Source organism: Ciconia boyciana, chromosome 3 (genome assembly GCF_034638445.1).
Source record: "Ciconia boyciana chromosome 3, ASM3463844v1, whole genome shotgun sequence".
Taxonomy (NCBI): domain Eukaryota; kingdom Metazoa; phylum Chordata; class Aves; order Ciconiiformes; family Ciconiidae; genus Ciconia; species Ciconia boyciana.
Window position 1 is genome coordinate 34,522,846 of NC_132936.1, and position 12,098 is coordinate 34,534,943.

At 37.8% G+C, this 12,098-nt stretch overlaps 1 protein-coding gene across 10 annotated transcripts in view; it reads left to right on the forward strand.

The window, feature by feature from the left end:
• RIMS1 (regulating synaptic membrane exocytosis 1) overlaps window positions 1-12,098 on the forward strand; it is a 355,711-nt gene that overhangs the window by 190,367 nt on the left and 153,246 nt on the right. For all 10 annotated transcript variants that reach the window (XM_072855284.1, XM_072855285.1, XM_072855274.1 and 7 more), the window contains exons 5-7: window positions 5,136-5,203; window positions 5,940-6,050; window positions 8,200-8,299. In XM_072855284.1, coding sequence (XP_072711385.1) covers window positions 5,136-5,203; window positions 5,940-6,050; window positions 8,200-8,299 — 279 coding nt within the window. The remainder of the gene's footprint in view (window positions 1-5,135; window positions 5,204-5,939; window positions 6,051-8,199; window positions 8,300-12,098) is intronic.

The following is a 12,098-nucleotide window of genomic DNA, read 5'->3' on the forward strand; positions in this document are numbered from 1 at the left end:
GAAACAATTGATCATTTCCATGAGATACTGATCCAGTTCCATAGGAACTGTGGAAGACCTAACAGAGGATGTTCCAGGTCTTTGATAAGCTTTTCCTATTGCCTGTTTAATGCAGGCTATATTTGACCCTAAAAATTAACAAAGGTAAATAAATAAATGGCTACTGCATGTGTTAATTAGAGAGATCTAGTCTGACTACATAGGAAGCCAGTTTGCACCTTAATTTTAGATGCAGCCTCTGAAAATAATTGTCTACGTTTCCTAGGTATGGGATAGAACTGCTTTATTAATTAGCAGCTACATGTTAGGCTCAATTAAGTGCCTAACATGGACTGACTGACTCTTATCATTAGACTGTCTGCTTCTTGTCTTAAGTAACTGCTGCAAATCTAGTGCATCTGGATTTAAGCAAAACACCAGAAGCACGGTTCTTTGTGAAATATCAGTAGTCTCCGAATACAGTCTGGATGTATTTGGGGAAACATCTTGGGGTATTTTATCTCCGGTATTCAAGACTCTTTGGAAATCAGCACGACTGGTCATACCCGGTAATGGACTTTCTCATATTTAGTGCTTGTTTTGGCTTTGCAAGAGAGACAAGGCTGTCATTTCCAGCACTTCTCAGCTTTGCAAGATTTCACTCGAAATCGCAGTATCCCAGCATTAGCTTTTGGTATGGGTAGTGCTGCTGAAGACGAAGTATTTTAGAGAAAACATTTTTTGGTGGTGTGAATTTTACTTTCCCTTTATTTTGAAGGCATGCCTGTTGCGGATATAAAAACAACGGCAATTTATTAGAGTTTTACTCCCCGTCTTGAAATTTGATCGAAGACTGCAAAAGACGTCTCACGGAAAAAAAATCAACACATTTGTGTCTTGTAAAGTAGATTTATGATTATATCCATTTGTGTCCAAGAGTAAAGTAATCGAGCAGCAGCATGTTAATAGGAAAAATATTTCATTGCTGGCAGGATACAACTTTTGAATTATTCCCTCAGGAAAAAAGGTTTTATAAAATATGCTTGTTTCATTCCATTGGTCTTAAGTAAATCATGCATTATAACTGCAAATGCATTTTTAATAATATGCTTTAAGTTGAAATAATTTTTTTATGTTTTAGAAATATATCAGTAATGTATAAAAATAATGGTACAGTATATGTGTATTTTCATAGGGGCTTATTAGTTTTAAGTTTTTAATGTTTTTAAATTTAAAGCATTCTTTTAAAAGTGTTTAAAAGCAGTTAAAGCCTGTAAATCAATTATTCACTCCTTAGAAAAATTGTTTATCCCTCTCCATTATGTCTTAAATTTGTCTTATTTTACTAGTTATTTTTAGTGACTTTTACCAGTGGAGAGAGTACTCTGTGTATAGGGATTTTTGTTTTGAGTTTTGGTGGGGATTTTTTGAGAAAATCTGAAATTCTGAAACTATGCTCTTAGACTGTAAGTTTTTGCATGTTACTTACCTATTCCTTGATCTCTATAATGCTACTTCATTGAAATTATTTTGTGTAATTAAACAAATAGTGAGTTCTGGGGTATGGCAGTGCAAGAATGGCATAAGTAGGTATTAAGTAAAGAAGCAACAATGGCATAGGATGATCAAGGAGAAATTATTTTTAAAAGTATAGCTGTAACAAAGTACTTAACTGCAGATGTCAAGACCCTAGTGTCAGTGTTGCTGGCGTAAAGTATTTTTTAAGCTCATTTGAGGGTTTTGTTCCTTTATGCTTTAATTTGTGTATTCTGTTCTATGAGTGTTTATGAATGTGGATTAACTGTCACTTTGTATTGTAAAACCCTTTTTACATTTGTAGATTCAAACAAAAGTTTGCATGCCAGGGGTCTATTTCATACTGAATTTTAATGAGAATTTTAAAATTCAGTCATTTTTCAAGAACGTGGACTCTTTTCTTTTTTCTCCCCAATTCATGCATTTTTGCAGCTTTTAAAATATTCACCAAATTGTAGACCTATCACTTTCAGTCAATAGTTTTTATTTGAAGGCTACCTTTATGCATTCCCAGCATATCATCTATGCTCCAGCTCAGTACAGCCGCATTTGCAGTGCAGTTCTCAGCTTCTGAGAGCAGAGGGCAAAAGGACCATGGCCGTGGCCAGCTGTGGTGGACATAGCTGGTGGCTTGGAATTTACCAAAGGGCAGAACAGACAGGAGGGGTGAAAGGGGCAGGAAACTAAAGGTTTATGTGTGGGGAGGAGGGGACTGTGAGGATGTAGCTTAGTATCAACAACGTGAGGGGAAGAAGGGATTAAAATACACAGCCTAAAGAGAGGACACCAAAGCCAGAAGCGCAAGGAGACAGAAGATGGATGATAGCAACAAAATGGACAGGGAAGAAAGGCAGCAAAGGGTAGGTAGTTGGTGAGGAGGGAAGATTAGCAGGTAGGAGCCAAGGCAGAAGACATGTGAGAGCATCTTGCTACAGCAGGAACTTGTTGGGAAGGATGCTAGATGCATGAATCAGGTGCTCACGGGTATGCAATAACCAAGAGGAAGAGCAGCAAGGAAACTTGGACCCAGAAGCTGAAGCTGAGGAAGGAAGAAGGGAGAGCAGGGAGCAATGGGGACAAGAGCAGAAATGTCTTTGAGCGCTTGGACACACACCTCTGCATGCTGGAGGTCACATTTATTCCTGCCTGGACGTTTATCTGTTGCTGAGCAAATAGCTGTGAAACATGGAGGCAAAGTATGTTGTGTTTTACCTGTGGCAGGCCAGCTCACACAGGAGAGGGTTGCTTTTTGGTGTTACTGTTGAGTCCATTACTGAAAATCAGAGGGCTCTGTGCCACAGGTCCCAGCTTACTGCCAGCACTTGGGGTGGCAGTCTGGTTTGTGAATTTGTTGCTCTTGTTGCAATTTTGAAATCTATAAAGGTGCAAGGAATGATGCTAAAAATAAAACTGAAAGATCTTCAGTGTGAAGTTAAGCTCTCCAGAATTGCAGAACTGCAGTAGCTAATGCAACCGCAAACTGCCTTGTGTGGTTATGCATATGATAATAATAACCTGTTTTAAAATAGGCTTGTGCATATGAGCATGTAGATGATAAAGTATTAAAGATTTTATGGATTATAGAGTGGTACAACTTGTATTTCATAATCAGCATGTAAATATTTGTCAAAAAAAAGTAAAAAATAATAAACTCTTCATGTAAATGTATATTTTTTTTCTTGCTAGAAGCATGCTTTGTTTGGGCTTCTATTGGATACCTGTGTGCTAGTAAGAGTAGTCATCTAACAGTAGTATTAGAGATGTGTTTTCTAAAATAAGATAGCAAAGATGTATTGCCTGAAGTGTACATAATAAATAAAATGTGTTTTCTGAAGACATAGAGCACATCAAGAGTGCTGAGGGTATCGACAATAAGTATCTGACTTTAATGATAAAGTAGGCTTTTTACCTGGTGGCTTTTAAATGATTGGTAAAGAGTTTGTAGGAATGTTGTTAGGAAAGTGTGTGAAGAGTTGTTCCACGATGAAGACTAACTCTGGAACATAGTAATTTAAAGAGTTGAAAAAAAAAATCACTTGCAAATTCAAAAAGCAGTATTAAACTATTCCACTAACATATTTCAAAAGACCAAGGTTCTCTGCCTAAGTGAGGGTGAAAAATGCCTGGAGTGCAGGTATGGATATAAACCTCAGTGAGAGGTGACTGTATTTCCTTCAGGGTATAAAACTAACCTCTGAAGTGATAGTTTAGATTTTGGTTTGGTGGGGGGGTTGTTTGTTCTTGTGTTTAAAGGCATTGTAAAGCTAAATGGCAGAATCATTTACTTTTTCTCAGATAAAAGTAAAAAATACCTCTTGGTTATTTCAGATCAAGCTTTTATATATACTACTGTTATTGCAAGAGAGCATTAGAAAGAGTTGCCCTTCTCATTTCTAATGACACTATTGCATTTTTGTTAATACACTGTGGCAATACCCAAAGGGATGAAATAACACCAAGGTTCAGAGCTCACAGGTTTAATGTGTAAGGTAAACCACAGGTAAAGCACATTCCATTTAAAACTAGCGCTAGCATAGCAATATTTCAGACTTGTTCCTGCTGTATCAGTCTCACATTTGTCCTTCTGTTGGATCTATTCTAGCCTGCATCATTCTCCTATGTCCTTCCCAATATCACCTGCACCCTTCCTCTTCGTAAAGAAAATTGCGCTCTGAATTGCACTGCCTGATATTCTTCCTCTTGCAATTCCTGCCTCGTCCTTTTCCTTCTTGGAGTGCACGTTTACATCAGTCCTCTATCACAGACAACTGCCAGTGAAGTTGGTAGTTTTTTGCTACTAGTGCAACCTTCTACAGCTGTAATATATTAAGTCAAACTGTGGTTTCCTTTGCTTTCCATAAATTCATATATATTCTCTGTGGTGTTACACTCTGCTGCCTTTTCTCCCAAACCCTACCCACGGTTCCCCTCCTTGGCCCGATAGGCTCATGGCTTCCAGCCTGCTGTAATTCCTGGGTTTATTCTTGATATACATAGTAGAGAAGTTTGTCCCAAGCAAAATGAAAGATTGCAACCTCTTATCTGCTGTTGGCACTGTTTGCTTTATTTGTGTGGCTGTTTTGGCTGGTACTCTATTACACTTTACCGGCTCCTGTGCCTCTCCATCTGTACGGTACCCATTGTCACAGTATTGATCAACTACTTGGCAGATTCTTGAGTACGATTAACTGTTCTGTTCTTAACTATAGCTAAGTGCCTATTTTGTGGAGTATTCTCTCTTGTGTCATCATTAGCTGTAGTCCTGTGTGTTTGTTAAGGAGACGGGGGGGAGGAGGAGGGCTGTGAATGCAATGCATTGAGGTCCATTCTTGGAAGATGTCTGGGCAAAGTCAAAAACAGCCAGAGTGCACAACTGATTCTGAGGTACAATTCGTGAAAAAGCAGAGGTCCAAATAAATGCATTATTATGTGGTTTTGTTTTTGTATTATTAGGCTATATTGTTTTCAAATTGATAAAAGTTAATTTGAATCATAATACAGGTTTTGTATTTGCTTCCTCAGACTATTGCATATTAAAATTCATGCATGCAGAAGTAATCTTTCATACATCTTTCTCTGTTTGAGAGATTACACATTTCTTTCTATTCATATTCTTCCAGGTGACTTGGATTATTACTGGCTGGATCCTGCCACGTGGCACAGCAGGGAGACATCCCCGATAAGTTCGGTAAGGAACAGGGAAAAAGAGGTTCATAAGCATGAATTAAAATGTTTGCTGATTATTTCAGTTCAGCATAGATGTTTTGTTGTAAAAATTTGTTCTGTACAAATTATATGAAAATTTGGTTTAGTGGATCATGGAAATTGATATCAGAAAGAAATTTTCATCAAAAGATACACTAGTAAAATTGCCTGAATTTTAACTTGAATTTAATTCTTTTATAGCCATGATACTAGATTTCACTACACACCACAAAAGCAACTGTGAGTGTGATGCTGCTCTGGGAGATTTTCTTTTGACTTTTTCTATTGACTTGGAGTGGGAAAGGATTGCTTGGATTTTTATTATATAGTGAACCCATATGGCAGACCTGTATAACATGTATATTATTCTAAAGAACAGAATTTATGAATGCACTTTTCAGGGTCATGGAATTTAAAAGTAAATGTTTAATTTTATTACCTAAGGTATGTTTTAACTATTTAATTGTATTGAACTTTGAATTACATTATGATTCCACCTGCAGACTTAGTGCTGAGATTTTTTTACAGTGGGCATAAAGATTTAATGAAGCCAGAGTTCAACAGATATAATAATAGAAAGCTTGGGCGCAATATGTAACACGTCTGAAAAACGTTCGTGTCTACCGTGACATCCAGAAATTTTATTTGCTTATAAATGTGCATCTAAATACAGGAAGATGGTTGCACTTCTTTAATTCTACTGCTGTTTTTTTTAACAGCATCCAGTAACGTGGCAGCCTTCTAAAGAGGGAGATCGCTTAATTGGGCGTGTTATTCTTAACAAGAGAACAACCATGCCAAAAGAATCAGGTGCATTATTGGGGCTAAAAGTAAGTATTACATGGTTTATGTGGTAAATGAAAGAAACTTCCACGGACCTTAGACCTAGAGGTCTAACACAGTAAATCAGAGGACTTTCCAATTATTTGGTCACTTGACAAAAATATATTCCTCATTTTTAGTAAGTTTTGAAGTTATACAGATAAATTATCCTTGTATGCAGTCTTCCAGTCATCCATGGCAAAGGAACTGAACCATTTTGATTACAAAGTGTATGTTTATTCAGCTTCCTGTCTGCAAGACATATACTGCACATTGCAATGCACTGATGGAGTCCTGCCTTTTCTAGCTCTACTGTTTGCATTTCAGTCAAGTAATTCATCTCATAATCCACATACATAAATGTTATCTGGATGCACATATTTACAAGGTCAGTGTTTCAAATCCACACAGCCATTCGGAAACAGAAATTTTGTAGAATGAAACTAAATATTTACACAAAAATTTGCAAAAAAACCTTTTAAAGCATAGTAGAGATTATATTAAATGTAATTCCAGTTAATCTGATGCCCCAAAATTAAGACATTGGCAACACTGTCCAGTTGATTTAAATCCCTGAATTAGTAATTTGTAGCAGACTTTTAGGTTCATGTCCCTAAATTGCTGGAACACTTAAAAGAGAGAGAGCGCTACTTCTGAAGGTGGTGGGGAATACAGTGTGCCAGTTCAATAATTTCTGTCTCCATGTATATTTTTAACTATATAGAGCTTCAAAGGTGACTGAGAGAATTTAATTTGGGTGTCTTCCTCTCCCCACTGAGAACAACAGAAACAATGCAAAATATGAAACATTCCCATCCACTTAGGATTGAATGCCCTACTTCAAAGGGCACTGATACTGAACCGCTCCTTGCATATAGTTGTCTGATAGTTCAATCCCTCACATGTGACGGAGATGTGGATTGTCGGTTCTGCTTGTCATGATGGGAATTAAATCAGGAAAGAACCTTGTGAACTTGGTAATGGCATGTCCTGGGTAAGAGTCATTTATCCACCTTGAAGTGAGATAGTGTGGTGTGGGAATACAGACAATGAGAACAGCTTCACTCTACTAAATGTCTAGTAGTCTGTAGTACAAGGCTGAATTTTGCTGGCAGCAAGCAATTTTTTTTTAGTATGTGAGAAAAAAGGTCGGTCCTAGTAGGAAATGTAGATTGGAGACCTTCTCTTCAATTTTTCAAGTTTCATTTTTGTATGATCTGAACTAAAGGCCCCCACTGATAAATTTAACACATTATCTTGTGACAGCCTTGTTGGCAGGGAAGCTTCTGGATCTTCTTGGATATATATCCGTGTTAAAGCTCCTACTAGTTATTGTGACTGCAACATGGGGAAATAATACCTAATAAACCAGCATTCCACTGTTTCATTTTATTATAAAAATCCTCCCAGGATATTCCTGACAAAAAAACCTGACTGGAGAGAGTAAGGTAGAGAATAATAGGAAGTCAGCAAGACTGCATTTTCTTGTTTTATATTTTATTAAAAATCTAATCTTGTGAGGGCACCTTTTTTTCTGATTTTCCTGATCTCTGTATCAGGTAGTCATCTTCAAAACTAGCTCTCTTCAGTTCTGTTTAACAAAAGCCAGAAGTTGCTGTTTTGTCCTGTCATGTGCTTGGATGAGAGGGCCTGGGTTTTAGCGGTAGCAACGTTCTTGTGAACTGTTTGCCCATGTTTCATAGTAATGTATTTGCTAAGTTTTTAATTGTTGTACCAATTGCATTTTGGGATTTTCATACGTTTGGTTTGATGTGCACTTGCAATTTAAACTTAAGAACATGACAGACTTCTATTTGCAAAAAGTACATTTTCTTGGTTATTTATTAAGAAACATTCTTTCTGCAACAAATTTAGATACTTAGCAAACTGCATAACATTGATTAGTCGAACACATTAAAAGCAGTATCAATTTTATTCATTCTATGTCAGCTTTACTTCTTTTCAAGTGGATCTAGCCTTTTTGTATCTTTAACTTTGTCTTTAAGCCTTTGTAAAGCCCAAATTGACAATAGATTTCCTTATGCATATTTTAAGTTTAATTTTAAAAATAATGTGAAAACTCGTCTGTCTGTATATTTATGCTTGATATGATGTCTGGTTTGTGGCTTGGAAACTCACAAATTTATGATTAACCAGGTTGTTGGAGGAAAAATGACAGAATTAGGACGACTCGGTGCCTTCATTACCAAAGTGAAGAAAGGTAGCTTGGCTGATGTGGTGGGGCATCTCAGAGCAGGTAAATCAATCACTTGCATACCAAATATATTGTCTTTTAATTATGGCTTTTTGTAATGCAGCTGTTAATTTATATTAACATTGGTCATGTGATATGCTAATATTTTTTAAATACAGGACAATACTGTAAAGTTATTATGGAATGCCAGAGTCACTTACATTTCTAATTTATTATTGACTCCAATTGCTTGGCTGTATGAGCAAAATAAAAGACACTCCTCATCAGTGCTGGTGTCAGGACTGAGTGTCACTGGTAAATTCTTGCTTGCTAGCTTAGGAGCTGCTTGTTACACTCTGTAGATGCAATGCAAGCATTTTTTAAAACTGTTTCATTGTGGCAAACAAAACTCACTACAGTTACTTTTCTTGCACTATAATGTCACCTAAAGGATGATGCACTGTGTACACAATGGACTTTATTAGTGCTTCTTTCAATGTAAATTGTCACAAATAGAAATGGAAAACAACCCAAGAAAATGATCTTAAAATATTTCATTTATATAAGATGTATATTCTGCACTTACAAATAAGTGGCTGTGCTGTTAGCACTTTTCAAGCTTCTAAATGAAGCGAGAACTATGCACAGCAGTTGGTTTTCAAAATTACTTCTTAGTGGTTTATATTTTTACCATGGCTCTAAGCAACTACTTTCCAAGTGTTGTCTTAGCAAACCAAAGTCTATGCAATGCCTTCTTAGGAATCCAGAAGCTCTGATGACAACTTGTAAGAATTTAGGATAATTGCATGAAGCAAATAGTAATAAAGAAGTAGAAAAGATGACAAGTATCTAAAAATATCCTACTTTGTTAATTTTTTTTTTTACCAAGTCAATATATATGGGGTTGATAGCACGAATTATTATAGTTGCTTATAGGCTTTAACTGCAGATTATAATTACAGAAAATAAGTTTCTCTCCATTAATCTTGAACTATTTGGGCTGAGATATTACATTTCTAATGTCTGGTCTAGGTTGTTTTTAAAGTCAAAGCTATTTTTAATTTCTAAAAATATTTATAGAGTCAAAATTATTTCACAGAAAAAATACATTGTTTTGTTCATGTTTTCAATGAATGAAAGTCTATTCATCTTATTGTATGGGACTAAAACACAAAAAAAGCATGGATGAGTCCGTGCTGTTAGGAAAACATGTTTTTTCATCTTTATGAAAAACCTCCAAAATTTGGCTAGTTGATAAATCTTTGAGTAATTGTACAAACCTCAGAAATTTTAACAAAGGCAAATATGAAGTCATCTATCAGGAACAGAATAACCCAGTGCAACAGTAAGCACTAGGAGGCAATCAGCTAGGAAGCAGCTGGGCAGAAAAGTGTCTGGAGGTGCTGGAGGACAGTAAGTTGAGCATGAGTCAGCAAAGCACCCTTGCAGTGAATGCCAGTCGCGTACAGGGCTGCATTAGCAGGATTGTCGCCAGCAGGTTGAGGGAGGTGGTTGCTCTCTGTTCCGTGCTTATGAGGCTGTATCTGGAGTACTGTGTCCAGTTCCGGTTCCTCTAGTACAAGAGAGATACTGACAAACTGGACCAGGTTGGGCAGAGGGACAGAAAGTTGATTAGGGGTCTAGAGCATGTGGCATACAAGAAGCTGAGAGAACTGGGGTTGTTCAGACTGGCAAAGAAAAGACTGTGGGAGGGTCTAATTCTTGTTTTTACCTGGCTAATGGGAGGCAGTAGAGAACCCAGAGCTGGACTGTTCTCAGAGGTGCACACTGATCCCACAAGAAGTAATGCGTACCAGCTGGAATGAGGGAGATCCTGTTTGTGAAAATCTTTTTTCTTGTATCTGGAGAGGATAGTTAAAGCTTGGAACAGGTTGCCCAAAGGAGATGTTGCATGTCCTTCCTTCGAGATACCCAGATCTCATCTGGTCAAATCCCTGAGCAACCTGGTCTATCCTTTGATGTTGGCCCTGCTTTGAGCAGGGGTTGGAACTAGCTGACCCCCAGAGGTATCTCGCAACCCGAATTAGTATTTTAGAAATCAATATTAAAAAAATCAGAGATTTGCACCGTAAGTCTGAAAAATTTCTGCTGAAATTTTCTTCTGAAAATCTCTGCTGAATATGCATCAGTAAGTGGGGGTAGAATGCAAGATGCATTAATATGCCTTTCTAGAGGCATCTTAGATATCCTGGGATATATGCCTCACCAGCAGAAGTGGCTCTGTAGGGGTGCAGGTGTCCTGTAGGTTCTGCCAGCCAGCTTTGTGCAGATATCTTGGTTGGCCTAAACATCTACAGCGTAAGGTGTCTAACAGCTCCTTGACTGACTGACTTGCAACTCTGGGCTACTACAGTGGGACACCAGAAGTTCATCTGTTGTGGTTTAGCTTCAGTCGGCAACTAAGCAGCACAGAGCCGCTCACTCACCCCCCACCCCCACCCCACCCCTCGGTGGGATGGGGGAGAGAATTGGAAGAGCAAAAGTAAGAAAGCTCGTGGGTTGAGATAAAGACAGTTTAATAATAATAAAAATAATAATAATAATAATAATAAATGAAAAGGAAAACAACGAGACAGAGAGGAACAAAACCCAGGGAAAAAAACCCAAGTGATGCAACCACTCGCCACCTGCTGACTGACGCCCAGCCTGTCTCTGAGCAGCGATCGCTGCCCCCCAGTCAACTGCCCCCAGTTTATATACTGAGCATGACGTCATGTGGTATGGAATAGCCCTTTGGCCAGTTGGGGTCAGCTGTTTTGGCTGTGTCCCCTCCCAGCTTCTTGTGCACCTGGCAGAGCATGGGAAGCTGAAAAGTACTTGACCAGTGTAGGCACTGCTTAGCAACAACTAAAACATGAGTGTGTTACCCAAAACGCAGCACTGTATTAGCTACTAGGAAGAAAATTAACTCTGTCCTAGCCGAAACTAGGACATCATCTTGCCTCAATTTGTAGCAGTGTATCACAGGATCATAGAATGGTTGAGGTGGGTAGGGACCTCTTGAGATCTCTAGTCCAACCCCACTGCTTAAGCAGGGTCAGCTAGAGCAGGTTGTACAGGACCATGTCCAGTTGCATTTCTCATATATCCAAGTTTTGAGTATCTGGATGGTGCTTTCCTGTTTCCATGCCTGTTACTGAGAGCAGAAATCAGAATGTAAGCCTTATAGACAGCATCTTAGATGAAAGAGACAATGTAAAAGGGCTTGGCTGGTCAAAAAGATCAAGAGCTGGACAAGCTGAGCAAAAGATGGATCGTGGTGATCTGGTTAGAACTAGAAGTGCCATTTCACTCAAGTCTCCATTTGGATCTAGTTTTCAGTAAAAATAATTGGAGACACTTCTATTAATTTAGCATTCTGACTATGATGATCTTAATGTTTAATAATCTTGGCAGTTCTTTTTTTTTAATTGTTTGATCTCCTAGTGACTCTCAAAAAACTGCTTAAGTCCTCTAAAATAGCGATACAGACACCTTGAATGTTCCTCTTCAGGATTCTCAACCATGTTGCACCTATTTTGTCTGCTTCAAAATGTGATAGATTCATTACTGTGTAAATTAGGTTTAGATTGTGATTTTTAGTGTTACAAATTTAGCATATGTCCCTGTTGGTTGTTGCTGTTAAGTTATAACTATTGCAAAGCTGGCCACATCTTGTTCCTTTTAATGCCTGGGATGCTTTTGTAATTTAAGCCAATTCTCTCTAAAGAAATCAGATTTTATTTTAGGGAAAAACAACATGTTAGCTTGTAACAGTTGTTAGCTTTAAAATACAGTCAGAATTACAGAATAAACTGAGTGTGTTTTCACCGAGTTGTATAAATTTTAAATGAAGTTCCTA